At 40.0% G+C, this 18,288-nt stretch overlaps 1 protein-coding gene across 1 annotated transcript in view; it reads right to left on the minus strand.

Moving 5' to 3' along the window:
* Positions 1-15,482, minus strand: part of LOC119744300 (high affinity cGMP-specific 3',5'-cyclic phosphodiesterase 9A-like) — a 96,413-nt gene extending 80,931 nt beyond the window's left edge. Inside the window, exon 1 of the mRNA XM_038220168.1 lies at positions 15,395-15,482. Coding sequence (XP_038076096.1) covers positions 15,395-15,482 — 88 coding nt within the window. The remainder of the gene's footprint in view (positions 1-15,394) is intronic.
* Between the last annotated feature and the right edge of the window lie 2,806 nt (positions 15,483-18,288).

Here is an 18,288-nt window from a genome sequence, read left to right on the forward strand (position 1 = left end):
ATAGCCTACCCATCCCCATCAGAACTTCAATCAGTGTCTAGTCCTTCAAAAAGGCTATCAAGACCCATCTTTTACCCAAATCATAGCTGGCTGTCCTCATTTCTTTGTCTTCTTTCCCTTTTTCATTCTTTGTTCAGCGCCTTGAATCCTTTGGCAATGTGGCACTCTATAAATCCAGTTATTATTATTATTTATTATCCAAAAATTGTGTTGGACCCACGTCAGACCCTGAGATTACTGGAACCTCTATATCACACTTGTAAGAAACTAACGGGGCTTTTTTACACGGGTCCAGCACTATACAGAGGTTAACTTCAAGAGGCTCTATACCCAGTTAGAAAACCTAAAATCTACAGCCGACCCATGTGCAAACCGGTTATGTATGCCTTGTCATCCCATGTTAAAATCGGACCAGTTGTGCACACGGTTGCAAGACCATAGCGTGAAAAGGCCTTCATGTCCCCACCCCCACAACCCCCCCCCCCCCGAAAATAATATAATAAACTGGAACTCATGCTCCAACACCTTCAAAATAAAATGACAAGGAAGACAAAAAGATAAAAAATACAGTGTAATCATATAAACACAAAGTTTTAAAGAAATAAAGAAGGGCAAAAAAAATTGACTCAGGCAATTTTATTTGTTAAAGTTTTAATGATCAAGTGATTGTTTCCTTCCAGAGTTAACAGCATGTAGTCTCTAATTACCATGTAACTGTCACCACGCCAGACGCCAATAACAGACAGATTAATCAATCTACTGGTGTATACATGTACAGTCAGCAACAACAGCGGCTGTGCATGGAAGCAGTTAATCCCCTTATCTGCTCCACAGGGGATTAACACTAATCCTATAATCCCTGCATTGATCCTCCTTAATCCTCAGATATGGCTATTGGTTATTATTGGATCGTTCCGTGGATTCCCAGTCTGCAGAATGTCCAGCGCTGTATTTTTTTTCTCTCCGCTATGACTCTTTTTCTGCTTGTAATGTCTTCATTTGCCAACAAGTACATTTTGTACATGGTTACACGTACTCATGGTGGGAAAGTACATGCAGAGTAATGTTGTGCAAAGCTGACCCGAACTGAAACCGACCCTTCGGGTCGGGTCGGTTTTTATATCATTTCAGTCAGGTCGGGTCGGTTTCGGTTTTGCATTAGCGGTTTTCAGGTCAGTTCGGGTCGGTTAAGCCATCTTGTGAAAAACCCCAAATAAACCAAAATAAATGGAAAAAAAACAACAAAATAGTTCGAAAATTCATGCATTGCAATATTACTGTAGAGTTACTGTGCCTGGTACCGGTACGACCGACGCGGTTTGCGGTGCATCACACACACATTCTATAATGTGTATATGCTCACCAGTAGGTAAAGTTATGAGTCTTCACGTATCGTACTGTTTGATTCTTTACTGAGAGATGATGATTTTCACCCAAGGTGGGTAATCATACACAAAATGCGCACACGGTTGCCCAACCGAGATATTCAGGCATTTTTCGAGTCAGTTCGGTTTGGGTCAGTTTTGCTGACTTTTGTCGGGTCGAGTCGGGTCGGATTTGGGAGTTCAGATTGGTTGCGGTTCGGCTTCTGTTTATTTCTGTAATATTTCGGGTTGATTGGCCTGGTCAACCCGACGATTCACAACATTAATGCAGAGTGACTAGTATGAACATGAACATGTATAGTGAAGCCAATCATACAGTAAATTGCAGTAACAAGTAAGACGCTGACAAAGTGTGACTAAACCTCCTCCCCAGGTCTGGCTCACTTCCTAGACAACGGTTCACGTGCATTCCTTAACGACGCATTAACGTACATTTTAACACACGATCACAGACAGTAGTTCTACATCCTCAAATTATAGAACATTTTCACAAGTAAATACCTGAAAATGGTTCACTGCCTTTCAGCAGATTGTCACCACACCAGTTACATGTACACATTGTGTACTCATTTTTGCTTCAAAGAGGAGAATCAAGCCAATTATGAAACCGATTCACAACAGCTAAAGCGAAACAATGGTGATCACTGGACCGTTGTGCAACAGTGATCTCGAGCAAGTAACCATGGTTGCACCGACTTGACCTCTGAGTGGCGTCGCAACTACATGTACGCGCTGCCAGCGAATACGGGAGGGAAATTAAAGTAATGTCTTTGTCACAATTCATTTGAATAGCCATAGATACTTGACAAGACACTGGATGACTTGTGACTGACTTGTGTGGACTTGAAACAAGTGAGGACTCACTTTAGGTCAAGAGCGTTATAGAATTTTGTGCATCATGCAACGAATCATGAACGAATCTTTTGAGCCTAGGGACCAAAGTACATGACCCCATATCACAGTACAAAAGAACATTTTGAAAAACAGGAAACGTAAAGAAAGCTTATTTCCTAGTACTGCAAAGAAGCCACATCCCTTCAAAGTTATGGCCAACATTGGTGCGTTTCATTTTCAAGTGCTCATACTGCTCAATGCATACAAATCTAGCAATCTCTCAGCAGGAGTAAACAAGCCCTAGTTGTTTTAGTCGTACAAAACCACAATGCACAAATGAAACTGAGCCACGCGACATTTTAGCTTTTTCCAATCTACACGACCCGTTTCCAATTTTCTCGTTTAATTTCGAGGACTAAACAATGCAGATGGTGCATTCTCAAATTGCATATTTTTCTAGGTCAATGTCTGATGAGGCATGGTATTGCTACAGTGATGATACATGCCTTTATACACTTCTGCATTTTGCCCGTGATCAATGCCGGTATCCACCATGATCACGTTGGCTCTATGCAGAGCTCTGTACAAAACCACATTGACATCTGATAGTTGACAACCAGTTATGTCCACGTACATGTTAGGTAAATGTTCGGTAATGCAAGGTGTTAATTTATCTTCATGTCCTTTCTACTTTGTTTATTTCTCTCAAAGGGTTTATAAATAAATATCTGCTTTGCCAGTTTTAAACAAGTACGTTTCAAACCGTCTAGGGTCTGGAGGCGGCTATACATGTATGACCCAAACCGAATGAGTATACCTTTCGGTACAAAAGTCAAAACAAGTCAACAATTCATTTATTTCTAACAATTTTGTACAACCGTTTTACTTCATATTTTGTGAAACACCTCTCTGGCCATGACTACGGTATGTGCCTCGGGCGCTTAGTGATAAAAATCTATAATAAGTTATATGGAAATTGGTACGTGCGGCACGTACTGCGCAATGTGGCGCAGAATGCAGCGGTGTTTTACCGGCGGTTTAAAACCACCCATGTGATGGGCTCTAGACCAATAGGAATGGGTAAACTATCTCAGGCATTGCTGCATGAACATTAGATAGTTAATCTAATTTGTGCAGTTTGATGCTACCAAAATCTTATGGCTTTAAGTTAATTCATCATTTATAAGAAAATGCCACGATCACACATACATGTACAAATTCCCCTACCAGGTATCAGTGAACATTTTGTAACTTTCAAGCAAACCTGTAATTTAATATTGCCGGAATCTGACGAAGGTTGGAAAACTGTGCAAAACACGTACTGGTTCTAAAGGCCTATATCTGAATTGAAAAAAAAGACCCATGTATGTGGTATGTATTTTACCAAATTGTGCCAATAGACCTGTCGCATTCATAGCCAACTTTGATCTGAAATTCTCTTTAATTCATTAGGCCAAACAAAAAAAGTCTCCGGTTTCTGGTATGGAGCTTGCCCAAAAAGCGGTGCGGCGACGTGTTTTTTTTTTTTTTTTTAACCTGTTTTTTTGCTTCAAATGTCGGCTGATGACTGCAAATGGTGCCCGACTTAACTTAGTGCAAATATAATGGGAGACCAGAGAGGCCACATAAAGCTTATTCTCGATCATAACCCCATCTAAAAACACGTTAAAATTGCAGCAGCAGGATTCCAGTCAAACCAGTGAGTTCGGCGGTTTTGAGACATCATCTTTTATTGAAAAAAAAACTTTTTCATTTTGCCGACGCGCATGGCTACGGCGACGCGCACGCATACCAGAAACCGGAGACTTTTTTTTTTGGCCTTACTGATGAATACACAAGATCTAGAGGGTAACTCAAAAATGGCTGCCGTGCAAAAAGTTATCCTGTTGTTAATGTGCATAAACATAGCTCAAAGTTTCCAATGTAAGCAGTAAGTCGACAACATGTGTATATACATGGACGTGTTCAGTTTACACTGTTGCTCGGAAATCATGTACGTTGTACATGTATGTTACCTTGGCAACTGTTATCTGTTAAATCTGTGTAATGTGCGTCAAGTGCTTTCAAGTGTTTCTTGCCTGACAACACATTAGCATTAGTCACTAAGTAAACCATTGCATAATTTATGACATAGAACAACGAGAACATTTGGTTATAATATGTAGTGAGTCTGCTGAAAGGATGGTCGCATAATTATCATAAATATATTCATCCATAGTATACTTGTAAGCAATTCAGAGCAGTGGGGTCATGTTTACAATTCAAATCACAACATTGCAGTTTAAACTAGAAAGCACTGAGAGAGCACAAACCTCCGCCAAGCAATAAACAATTCCCCGCCATATTGTCAGAACACCCCAATGAAATACTCGCATAAATAATGAAGAATCCTCTAAAAAATCCTGGATCCAGACCCAGATCCGGATCACTCCCAAAATCTAATCGATTTGTAGTTTGTACCAAGGACCACTCCTAAAAACATTTTGGTGCAAATCTGTCCATAACTTTTTGAGTTAATAGACAAACTAACCAACCAACCAACCAACAACAAAAAACTTAACCAAATCCGATGAAAACATGGCTGAGTCAATATGTATCTAGTCAAATTTATCTGACCACATGTGAATGTCTTGAAAGTGTATGTTAGACCAGAACAAAACAATTAAGACGGGAACAAAATGTCAAAGTATTGTATTTAGTGATGACATGCTCCTAAGTATCATTTCAGCCATAATGGCATCTAAACGGGTCTTCAAGTTGGCTTACATGTAAACGAGTTTGACAGATGCATTGTGCGTTCATTTATACATCTATAACATGCATTCCTACTGGCTATCAAACCAGGTATCCTGGTCGCATTAAATGTCAAAATGCGAAACCATCTTCGTCATCCAACATTCACGGGCCCGTCTCCCCAGAATAATCCATTTGCATGACATTCCACCGGGAGTTAAGGTAACATGCAACGTCGCATTAGTCCGGCCAGCCTGCCAAATAGGTCGACATAATGGATACACTTTCTACGCCATTCAATGACACCGCGCCACGTCCCGTATAAATATCACCAGAACGCATTCTACAAATTCCAACGGGTTGAAAAGGGAGGGAAAAAAACACCACGTTGGAACCGCGCCAGTTGGCGCGCGTGTGTGTGTTTCAGAGACATGTTTGTGTGTATTCTATTACCAAAATGCCAGCTTTACGCGGTTATTGACTTTCGAATTAAGAAAGTCAAGTGCACAGAACAATCAATAGAGGACAATTTTAAACAAATTTAAGCAAAGTGCATTCATTAACAAACTTTCTTATTTATTATTACAAATTTTGTGACAAAATCTGTGTCATCTGACTAACGGCAATTTATTAAGCCAGTTTCTCGAGTGTGCGCAAAACCTCCCCCCCCCAAAAAAAAAAACATCAGTTGACATTCTTTTAAACGATAAGAGCTTTACAGATCCTTACAGCATGATTGAATGTGTTATAATGGAGCCATACATTATATGCTTGATCAAGACCAATGCAAGCAACCTTCTATTTATCTTGTATCATCCAGAGCCCGGCCAATTCAACGCCGATTTGTCAAAGTCATTAAGTCGGAGTGAATTCCAAATCAGCGTCGAGCACGAAACCCTCCGCGCAGTTTGAAATAAAAAGCCTCCACGATTGCCGTCGATTCCACAGTTGCTAAGAAACTGCGAATCGCTCCAGACCAAACCGCTCTTAACAAGACCCTCAATGATTAATTCCATTAAAAGATTACACTGTTATGGTGGAATCTACAAAGCGAGGGGGGGGGGGAGGGACTGATAAAATTGTGGTAAATACACACAAGCATCGGGAGTCAAAGGCTGATATTTCTAATGAGCTGTTTTATAGCAACAATAACATAGACTGGTGAGCGCGATGATGGGCAACCTTTGCTCCCTCATCGCTTGGTTACTGCAACAACAAGTTGGTGTTTCTGCCAACAATGACAACACTTAGCTTAGGGACCGCAAACTAATCAGGATCCGCTATCTTGCAAATAACAAATAATATTCTGCAAATAAAAAATGATAAACATACAAATAGCGATACTGTTCAACAAAATCTGGTATGCAAGCTATTAGTTGTCTGAGTATCATCCGTTGTCCAACTAGCTCTCTCCGTAACCAAAATCTGATACTTATCTGAGCAATTGATGCGAATTTTATGCGAACATGCGCGCCAGCCAGTCATAATTTATATTGCACAAATTCCATAAGAATATGATCAAATGCGCATCACAATTATCATCCCTGTTCATCAGAAATGAGACCATGCAGCAGCTCAAGATCCACGCAACACGGTCTCTACCTTCACAGGTACCCATTTATACTCCTGGGAGGAGAGAGGTAATCGTAGTAAAGTGCCTTGCCCAAGAACACAAGCACCATGTTCCCTGTCAGGATTTGAACCCATGTACCAGGGCACACGAGTCGAACCCTGTAACTGGACCACAGCACCCCAATCAGAGTTGACTTTGGAAATTGTGAAGTCGTTTCGATCAGAAATGTGGACTAAGCCGTTGATTGATCGATTTGGTTGACAGGTTTCCGCTGAATGGGCAGAATCTTGAGGTCAAGCCCCGCAGTCTTGTTTTGCATAATTAATCGTCGAATGTACTCGCATAGACCTTCGATGTGCAAAGGTCTATTCCATAGATAGGCTATTAAATGGCTCTACTTAAAATACTTTCTTCATGCTCATTTCGTAGATTTACATTTCACATACAGGTAACACGTTTTATTTTTATTCCATCAATTGCAGACGATCTAATTTGCTTCATTCAGTGTATGTAGCCTCCAGAATTTATCAATTTCATTTCATGCTGATTCATCAGATAAAATTAAGCTCCATTATTTTCTAATTGGTTAAATGTATATCACGTACAACACAGCAACATAATGATACACTACCATATGGTGGTTTCAATACCATTATTAAAGGTTTGCCCTTTTTCTGAATGGCAAACCCATTATTGCAACTTACATACATGTACATATCTCCCAAATGCAAAAAAAATATATATTAAAAAAAATCTATCGTGCAAGTTAGTAGTAGCCTATTCCTTTTGTTGGTACTAATACTCCAGTTTTGGGGTCAGGTCAGATTCCATGGCAACAGTATTTTAACATTTTTGGCTCTAAATTTCCAATTTCTGTAAAATAACAAAAGGTTGTAGCCATAATGGAAGAAATACGATGACTGCTCAGCATTCTTTGTTAATTATTCCAACGTCCTTGACGTTAACAACAAAACGGTTTGCGAGGTTGGGAAAGCTTTGCCATTAGGCCGCGCCGAACTTGTGAAGGAAATGACAAATGATGTGGATCAGATCACAGTGAAGTGCACTCTCCACCCCGATGCCGGCCATGACCAACCGGCTGAGGGGATGATTATACGAAAGGGCCGCTGGACGCACAAATGCCTGACCTTTTACAAGACCTATCCCGCGGCAATTAATTCATCAGCGTTGTAGTGTAGCATGGTGGGGGTAAGGTTTCACGCGCCCAAGACCCCCAGCAAGGAAACGAAAGAGAAAGGGGAGAAAATTGGCCATCGATGACAGAGGAGAGGAAAGGGGGACAGGACGGTACAAGACCGGCAAGGACGTGAGGGTGTCCTCTTTTGAATGATCCGGTGTCGGCCAGTCTGGCACTGAAGGTGTCGAGATCAACTCAAGATGAAACCACTCAGCCTGTTTGTATTACTTGGGAGTATCCTTCCCCAGCTGGAGGACCTGCTCTAATAAATCTAGGACGAGGTCGTTTCTCACTTTTTATTTTCTTGCCTCGGATGGCCTTGGGTGACAATGAGAGTAAAAGGTGACGTCGGTTGCAGTACCCGCTGCTACATGTACATCAGACTCGAACTTATTCCTCCATGCTCGAACCAGCCAACTGACCCCCAGCGAGGTGGTCAAGTGGTAAGACGTCTGCACTAGTAAGCAGGAGGTTGTGGGTTCGAGTCCCACCCGAGTAAGCTTGTGATTATTTTCTCACACGCCCCCGGACAACACTGAGTACAGTATAAAAATACGCTGGTGAAGGGCAAAATTTACATCTCCCTGATGCAAATTCCATTATAAAAAAAATGCTGTTCAGGTTCGCACATTTTCCAATTTGCTAGGAGTTATGTTTTATAGTTTTCACAATTCAATAAAAATTGTACTTGAAATCTGTACTTGACGAAGTACAAGCCAATGATAAGAGGCAAGGCAGTTTTTTGTCCTGCATGCGGACCAACATGTCCTATAGCAAATCTTAACAAATATTGGTATGGTGTCCAACAATAATAAGGATTCCCCTTTTTCACCCATACTTAAGAGCTTACCCTGGTTTTCTTACAAAAACATCAACGCTGGTTCTGTGGCAATTGGATGAATGCCAGATTTGGCAAACCACTGGCACTCAACTAAAGATTTTTTTTTAAATAGAAACAAAATGAATTCCTTGAAAATATCTAGGAATTGTTCATTTTTATAAACTGTCTGAAAGTGTACTCTATTCTTCACAGGGTTCATACCAGTAGCTAGCCGTGTACTTGTTGCTTCCAAGTTGTCTGTAAAAACTACCTTTTTTTTTACATATTGGCTGTAACACACAACGCATACATAATGCAGTACATGTACTGTACACTATTATGACTTGTAACCACCCATAGACTATGATCATGAACTATTCACGATACCACAATAGTCTACACAGTCACCCAACCACTCAATGCAACCCATTTCCTTGACCTCTGCCCTGACTTTGACCTTACAATCTAAGGTCAAACAACTCACTGGCTTCCTGGCAGCCAATGTAGCCGACCCCACAGCAATGTATGCGCAAGTATGCAATATAGTGCTTCATGTACTAGTAGATCTCCAATGTGAGTATGAACGACTATGATCTATGCCAATCTATATAGTGGATACGTGCAGTGATCATGAAATGTTGCTCACTTTCTGTGATGCCATTTTTTTTTTGGCCTGATCAACTAATAATTCACTTCTTACTAATCTTAGGAAAAGTGTAATTCCCTTAAAACACAGCATTAGGTTTTGACCTTTATTTTTTTTGGCAGGGGTAGTGCTCCCCCCCCCCCCCCCTTCAAACAGAGTAGATAATATCATACTTCAGTTCTCTTTTAACGACAACCTAAAAAGGAGTCTGCGATATCCGTGCTGAACGTAATATCTGCAGATCTTTCAATACACCCGGAGCATGTACGCACAGCTTGCCATTTTGTCACGCTGTGCATTTTCCAGCTACTGCAGGTGTATATTGTGTGTTTTTCCAGCATTTCCGCATGACTGAGGAGCTTTAACAAGCCATTTCGCACCGCCTTCTACAAACGGGCACATTGTTGCATTATAAATATGCAGTGAATTCTTACCAGCAAAAATCCGGCTCCATATAAATACAGCAGAATACAAAATATCTAATGTGACGTCAATACTAAAACCTATAATACTTGTTGGCATTTCAGTCCGATAAAAAAAAAAAAGTAGCAAACAAACAACAAAACGAGAAGCCAGTCTAGTAAATGGACAAAAAAAAGGCTAACAAATGACATCCGGACATCCAGCAGTTAAATCCGAGCTCCCTGCTAGGATAATTGCAACAGGCCCATGGTAATCTCACAACCTATCAGGCCTGCTGATCGTTATGTACGATTTTCAGCTCCAGTGATGATTAGTCCTTTGTGAATAAATAAAAAGGCCAACTCACTATTGGTATTACGTTTTATGGTTGTGTACATCAAAAGCCATGTGGTGCGCAACGGAATCATGCATTCTGAATCTAAAATAGTCGTGCATGCTGGATCATTCTTTTCTCTTTTTTTCATTTTATTTAACCAAAATTTATAAAAGTCTCCGTAATGTCGCAAGTGAAGCCTATTCAGTATAGTTCTTAACATTCTTTAATTAAGGTAATATATATACAACATTTACTTTTGCTGTAATTTTCAGAAATGGTGCCATGATTTCACAGTCAATTAAGGTATTTCATAATAATTTAGTAGGTTTTTTTTATGTTTGCAATTGTTGTACATTACCTTCATGTGTAGGTTTTAACATTCCATTAAAATTCAAAGAACAATTTAATCTGATCCCCTAAACATGTCATTGAAAACTTCTTCACATTATGCACACTTGTGTCCCAATTTAATGGTTAAATTCTGGAATGTTCAGAAAATCCCGCACTTATCAAATTCAAGAATTTGGTGAAACACACGAACTCCGTCTTGTCACAATGTTTTAACTGGCACTACAGATGCCATCTATGCATGATCCTCCACGTTTTGCGAGCGTAAATTTAAACTGATGTGCCGATCTGGACAGAATTAACAATTTATGTAATCCCACACGGCCCACTGCGTTTCAGAGATGGCGTTCCGTGGCCCACTTTACTTCGAGGATGAGAAAGAATGATAAAACCCACTAAATTGAGTGGCTTCCCTCGTGGCGCCCTAATGGCAGCCTGGAGTAACCTGATCTCCACCCGGCCAGGCCGACCGGCCGTCACTACTGCCAGCTAGGAATAACAAGGCAAGAAACCTTTCTCATTTTGGAAAGCTGGACTGGTAAACCCGGAATAATTCAGAGGACGAGGTGTGACAGTGACAAGACAAGCCTACTCATCTTGATGATGAATTAAAATGAATCGCTAACACGCTGTACAGACTGACAGCTTACGCAAACATGACAAGCGAAGATCTACATGATGTGTACAAAAAAATGCAGGCCGAAAAAGTACATCATCAATTCATAATATAAACATAATGTAAAGTCCAAATTCCTAAACCAGGCTTCGATAGTACTAGTAGAATTCAAATTAATGACTTGCCAATGATGTTACAGTACTTCGGTGGCACGAGGACTCGTGACCCACTTATTTAAAAGAGTGGAAATAAGACAGGCATGCCAGGAGAGGAGATGTGTAGGTTTTCCTGAGTGATATTCAAGAGCACATTGGCTGTTATTAAAAGGCGTGTTTGTTATGAATAAAAACCCGAAGGAATTTAAAGCACACTTTTTTCATATCACTGTTAAGAAGTAACTAGCTATCTCATAAACGATAGACCATGTAACATTGGTTTACAAATCTGGATGTTGTGGTCACGTGACGCCACCTTTCAGCGAACGATTATGTTCTGCACATTATTTGAAACTCTTGAAAATATGAATTTGGTTTAAAAGTGTTGATTTTATACTTTTTTAATTGGGGCCAAGTACTATGCAAAAGATGCTTTTAACGCTAACCCCTTGAGCAGTTTTACTAGAAAGTATCCTGAATCCGCCAAAATCCACCAATTTTGTCATGCAACAAAATGTTGGAGTCCTGAGTCCATCAGAATCCACCAGTGAGTCCATCAGAATCTACCAGTGTAGTACATAAACCTCGTACACACCAAACATATAGGCCCTATAGCCAAGGAGTTAAATTGTTGAGATCCTGAATCTATCAAAGTCCCCCAACTGCTCAATATGGAGGCATCTCGAATCCATCGAAATCCTGTAGGCTTACTGTCCTGAATCCATCAAAATCCCCCAACTTTTTCAATATGGAGGTATCCTAAATCCACCAAAATTCTCCAAAACAGGGGCTCGGATTTTGATGGATTCAGGTACGTTTGGGTTAAAAATGTTTAAGTTGCCTGGCGGTTGCCTGTCAGCATAATCACAGGGCACATGGTCTATGTTTCTAGAAATGGATACAACAAGATTTGATTGAAACAAAATTACAAAGTTTACTAGCATCCACATTCAATGGATAGCCTGGGTGAAACTCTCGTTCTACATTCCGTAATCTTTTACCTAAACTCTCAGATTCCTGCACAGCCTATATGTAAACAGCTACATTACACACACTGGGAATAACAAACATGTAACGTTCGTGATCCGACGAGGAAAAATCTCGGCACGACTTCTGTTTTGACAGATCTCCGTTTCAATTGCAATGAGCCTTTGCTTGATCTCAAATACAAATACGAAGGGAAAAAAAACTTTAGAAGTCCGCAATACCATATCCAGCACTTTGCATCAGGCCCATGTAAACAGCCAACTAGGGATCTGAAAGATATCGGTAAACACGGAACGCTGGTGGTTAAGTAGTAACAGCAACAGTATACAAACACTACAGCGGAAGTATGACATGGCAGCTTTAAAGCATGTCAAATGTATTCCCACATTTTTAGTACACTTCCAATGTAAACACGACACAATACAAGTTGCAGAGCTAGTGACAAAATTCATAAACTGCCGCAAACAGCAAATTTGTGCTCTGATTTGAAATTTCGACTGGTGAATTTTGTGCATTGTGCTGGCTGGTTTATCAAGGCTGGGTTGTCAATCGGTGCTGAGCAAATACATGTAGAGATAGTTGATAAGCACGTACAGGTATGATGCATAACGGACACAACGATAGCGTGTTGCTTAAACTAAAAGCAGCTCTTAATCACTGATCAGTCAATATTTAGGCCTAGTTGTTTTATATTTCACAGAATACATGCACCTTTGAAGAGAACAAATGTTGAAGAGGTTACAGGTACATAAACAAATTCAACTGGCGTCATATTCAAGTAATCGATCACTCACTTTTAACCACCAAAAAGTGAGTGCGTGCTAAATCTGCCAACAACAACAAAATGTGAAAAACATACCTTCTAAGCAAACCAGTGAAAATACGATTTCATTTTGCCAATTGCCATGCCAACCACACTTGAGCCTGGAGGCGATCTGAGTGTTAGCTTCACCTGTATGCCCTCACGCAAACGCAGCAATTTATCGATCAATATTCCTCGACATAATGACAGAATAATAAACTCAGTTGCAGGAACGAGACACGCAATTTTTCACAGGTATTTGTCCTTTTTTTTTAGTTGTTTGATTTTTTTCACACATTTCATAGAAGAGAAACGTTTTAAGAGCATAAAACAGCTGGTGTGGGTTTTAAAAAGGTGTTTGAAATGAATGACTTCCCGGATGTTGTGATAATTTGCTTTTAACTGATTGCCAGACAGTAAAAAAAAAAAGGCTTTTTAAATGCAGGAAGAAAAGTTGTGACATCCTGCTTACTACAAGTGCAGATGTTTCAGTCAATCAATTACCGCGTTTCAGGTCAATGACACTGGCCAGGTGTTGCAAACTTCAAAGGCGGCGATATCAGCAATATCCCAGGAAAAGAAACTGTACTTTCAAGGACACAACGTGTTGTTTGAAAACTGGAAATAAATCTGACGTGGATCTCAAATATCACAAATGAAATTATGTTTTTAGAAGGCAAAACAACCAAACGAAAACCCAATACTGGATTGGGTTTTGCCATTTTGATGGAGAAAAACAATCCAAAAAAGTATTTGAATTTCTAAACAATTAAAAATAAAAAAGTGCTAAAAATGTCATGACGGGGGTGGGGGAGGGGGGTTGGGGATGAGGGGGTGGGGCAAGAGTTTGGGGATGCATTTGGAGGGGGGGGGCTACATCTTTGTTGAACCAATCCGGATATTTTGTATTCTATTTAAAAACAAGTGCAAAAGTCAACAACAGGTGTTGAATTTTTGCGTTAAAGTGCGCTGGTTGAGGGTGGGAAAGAAATTTGCTCCTTTTTTATACACGACTTTGATAACACGCTTGATTCTGTAATATTACATAATAGTGCACAATGACCAAAATTTACAAATCAGTGGACAGAGGACACGTTTCTAGTCTTATCAAAGTCTGTAAACTGTAACTGATAACAGGTTCAGCACAAGGTGCTAGGCAACACTCACAACATACTCAGGAGGCAAAATTTGTTCCATTCAGTTCTATTTGAATGGAGTGAAACACGGCCAAAAATGAACAGCTAACCTCAACGCATTTAGTGGTAACGCTGGCTCTAAAACTAGAACTAGGCCTATGCCTATGGTTAAAAGTACATGTAGTTCTGTTCAGAAATAAATGGTATCCAATATTTGAGAAATTTTCCTACAATGATTGAAGATAAAAGCGAATGTTTTAAACTCACTCCAGTTTTCTAGGATGATTTAATAATTATGGCCTATAGGGTTAGGCCTATAAATTGCAATTCAAAATATCAGGTTTAAACCATAAGTTGCAGCCTTTGTTTTGGTCAGATAAATAGGTCTCTTTCAAAGCCAGCCATCTCTGTAGGAGAACTGCAAATGCGTATTTTAAGCAATCAAGTACGCCTTGCGCAGTGTTGAAAATGTTCCAAACAAGCGCGCTTTTGCTCGAAATGTGCTCGAAATATGAGGCAACCGATGCGTGAAATGCAAGTTGACGCACAAAATGCCAATGCATGTGGCTGATCTGTAGGAAATGACGTCATTTGAGAGAGGCCAATTATGACAATGACTGCCCAACAGACAAAGATATAAGAAATTTGGATATTGCTGAACGTAATATCCTAACTGAAAGTGCAGAGATGTGGGAAAGATTTCCATTTCCACTCAACACCCTGTGTACAAACCCTATGAGATTGGACTGAAAAATTCTAAGTGTTTTCTAAGAAAATGCTTGTATTTTCTCACTGCTCAAATTGACTTTGATGACATGAAATTGCTATCTGGGGGCTTGTTAGTCAATACAGAGGAAAATTAGCGAACTTCTTATATGGAAATCTTTCCAAGATGTGTCCTGAAACTTAACATTTGTACTTTGAATTTGATTTTTGGCAAATAGAGCCTGAGGGTCATTATAGAGTCAATAAAAATGTTTTAAATCATATAACATAGTAATTGCAATCGTCATACAATTAAAAATGGCAGCAATTCTTACAAAATAAAAAGAGAGCAATGTCAACAACACAAGTAATTGTGAATAAATCTAGTCAATTCGATGAAAAAGCCACACCGCGAACGCATTGACTTTCTTTTTTAAAAATTAAAAGCAAATCACACTAATTTTCACTCAACGAATTGGCAATTACTTCATTCCCCCTTCTGGAAATGTTATCAATAGAGGAAGGTTGGAATTCGTAATGGTTTCGGGGGGGGGGGGGGGAATAACTGCTCCAGGTATGCCTAATAAACAAAAACTAGCTAGTGTAGTGTTGCACGATGAAAACAAACCATGGACAATACACAGCGCAACGTTCCAGCACAACTGGCCGTACACACACGGCGCGGTAAACACACACCATCGCGGTCCTCACACCTACCTTTGATATCATCCGCCGGAAAATCGGAACGGAATTCCGCTTGTTCTTGCCTGTCATCCACCGTGAAATAGATCACTTTGGTCGACATGGTACCTGGAATATCCTCCTAGGTTTCCCCTCCCCCAGTACGACCGTAAGATCCACGGGAAATACGGCAGAATGTAACGGTTTTTTTGACAGGCGAAAAAGTTGACGTACTGCTTCAGCGACACACTTGCAACGCTAATGGCATGGCTTCACTTGTAACTAGGCGCCCAAAACAAGCCCAACATGCACGGGGGAAATAGCGCAAGTCGATGGTATAAAGAGCCCACTTAGGCGCGTTACACAACACTTGTTTAGGTACGTATCCGGGGATGAAAGGAACAGGTTGATAATTGATTGGTTATCTTGATTCTGTTTCTGCATTCAGCCGGGAAAATGGGCCATGCTGAACGGCCAATGATCCAACTTAATTGGGTAACAGTGTTGTGGTTGAAAGTTGACAGGAAAAAAAAAATAACAACAACAACAAAACCACCGAAGGTGAAATAGATTTCTCCGGATTTTATGAAGGTTATACGGCGCGTATTGCGATAGAGGGTTTTTTTTGGGGGGGGGGGGGGGGGGGGAGTGGGTGGGATGGGGCGTTGAGGGTATATGCCATCCAGTTGGCCCGAAATGCATGTCCTTGGTAGTACATAATAGAGTAGTTTGGAGCTTAAATAGTGGATCAATAAGCCATTTTTGGCATGGTGACAGTGACGTAGTTATAAAGTGGATAGAGCTGTCTAATTTAAATTCATTGTGTTTCAGGGGGCCACGTCTGTAAATGCCTAAATTAGTAGCAGGGACTGAGGCAATAAGTCTCGTTCTGCAATATTGAGATCTTTTTAATTGGGTACTGGAAAACTTCCTGTTGTACCAGAATGAGACGTGGTGCGTTGTTCTTCTCATCGTAGAGGTCTGCACTTTACGGAAGGAAGGAACTAAACTTTGATGTAGGCCTACAAGGGCGTCTAAAAAATGTAGCAGTCAAACATTTTTTTCTGAGAAAACTAAACCGTTTTTGGAAAAAAAATACCATGAGATGATAGAGTGTTTTTTTTACCCTTGACAGGGTTTTTGTTCTGTGTGATTTGGACCATTTGTTTAAAAGTTACGGCAAAGCTTGTAAAGACTGTCAAAATCTGCTTGGGCCACTTTCTTCACCTTCTTGGTATATATGTAAATTGCATTGGATACCAAGTGGCCCAACTTGGAATTCAAGTCCTTTCATTTAATGAGCTGTATCTCTGGACTGGGGTGTCCAAATGAGATGGGATAAAGACCATGGTGTAGAGAATTTACTACACCTTCAGACTCTATAGATAATTTTGCAAAAAGAGAGTGCTAGTATTTTTAATATTTATGGATTGACTGCTATTTGTTTTTGGAGATATCCTGCAGTGTTCTCACTACAAAAAACAATAAAATATAGAACCGCCCCTTATTCGGCAAACAGCTCATCACAAAGGTAGATGGTTGCGCTGTAAATAATTTATTTTTAACACCTTAGGTTGCGATAAAGCTACTGCAATAGATAACTCCAAACTGAAGGATTACTGTGAAGACAAGAAATCAATAATCGATGTTCTTTTGGGAACACTTAACATGCATTGTGCTGTAACTTAGTAGGCCTATAAGGTATCTACGCGTGAGAGCGGTGTAATGGAGAATATTATATCACAGGGGCGTAACTGAGGGGCGGGGGAAGGGGTTGGGCACGGGTACGTGGAACCGAGGCCTGTGCAACCCGTCTGTGATGGGAGGGTCTTTTTTTCACAAAAAGTGGACTATTTTTTTTTCTGCTGGACTTTTTGCATACTTTAAAACGAAAGTCTTGCAATTTTAATAATCATCAGCAAGCTAGCCTATATATCAGTAAGAAGTTAGGCTATGTCAGAGCAACCGATATAATTATTGTACAGTTTAAAAAAAATATATCGAATTTGGGGTGGGTCGTCCAAACTTCTTCGAAGCTTAATCCCGGCCCATCCCTGAGCTAAAAGCCTATGTGCCACCCGCTTGTACCCCGCCACCCCCCCCCCCTCCAACAAAGAGAGAACCCAAATGAGGTCCAAAGTTACCATATCGGATGTTACGAACAGTGTAAGGTTCTTATTTTTAAAAATACTTGGTATACGATTTGGAAAATTTTCGAAATAACGTTGGGTCTAAAAAGTGACTGTTTTGAGAAGAAAACCACAAGAGGGCGCTAGAACGACACTAAGATCTTGCAAAATGGCAATTAAGAAAACACGACACTGTCCAACGGCTTACCGAAACAAAACCAACGCTTTATTCATATCATTAAGTAAAACTGTCCCTCTCAAAACTTCCCCGGAATTGGGAAATTTATGAGTTCTGTTTTTTAAGTTTTCTCCAGAATTTATCCTTAAATGAAATGACTGCACTTCTCCAAATGGCTTAATGATAAAATACTTTATTCCGGGAAAAAATAGGCCTATATAAAGATTACAAAAGAACCATTGAAATTAACCACAAAAGGAAACATTTTGGAAATGTATTACAGTGCGCCCCTTTAAAAGTCAGCAATTATTTTCTAGAAATATTTACAAGATAAGCAGGTTTATAGCAACAATAATAAGCCAACCTATGAATCGTGCAAACTTAATTCGACTGCATGTTTGTACTTCGAAGGTAACATTGTCAGTTTGTCACAGCCATATAATTACCAACACGAAAAATGAATGCGTTTTCTTACTGTGTTTTAAAGTTCTGAATGGTTTTATTTGTTAATTTGTTAAAGCTGTGCAGGCAGAAATTGGGCATTTTCTTCCAATTTTGTTGACATTTTATACAAACATCTAGCGAACTTTACAGTGCTAGCAACACTTTAGGAATGAAGAGAA

This window comes from Patiria miniata, unplaced genomic scaffold (genome assembly GCF_015706575.1).
Source record: "Patiria miniata isolate m_02_andy unplaced genomic scaffold, ASM1570657v1 HiC_scaffold_7, whole genome shotgun sequence".
Lineage (NCBI taxonomy): Eukaryota > Metazoa > Echinodermata > Asteroidea > Valvatida > Asterinidae > Patiria > Patiria miniata.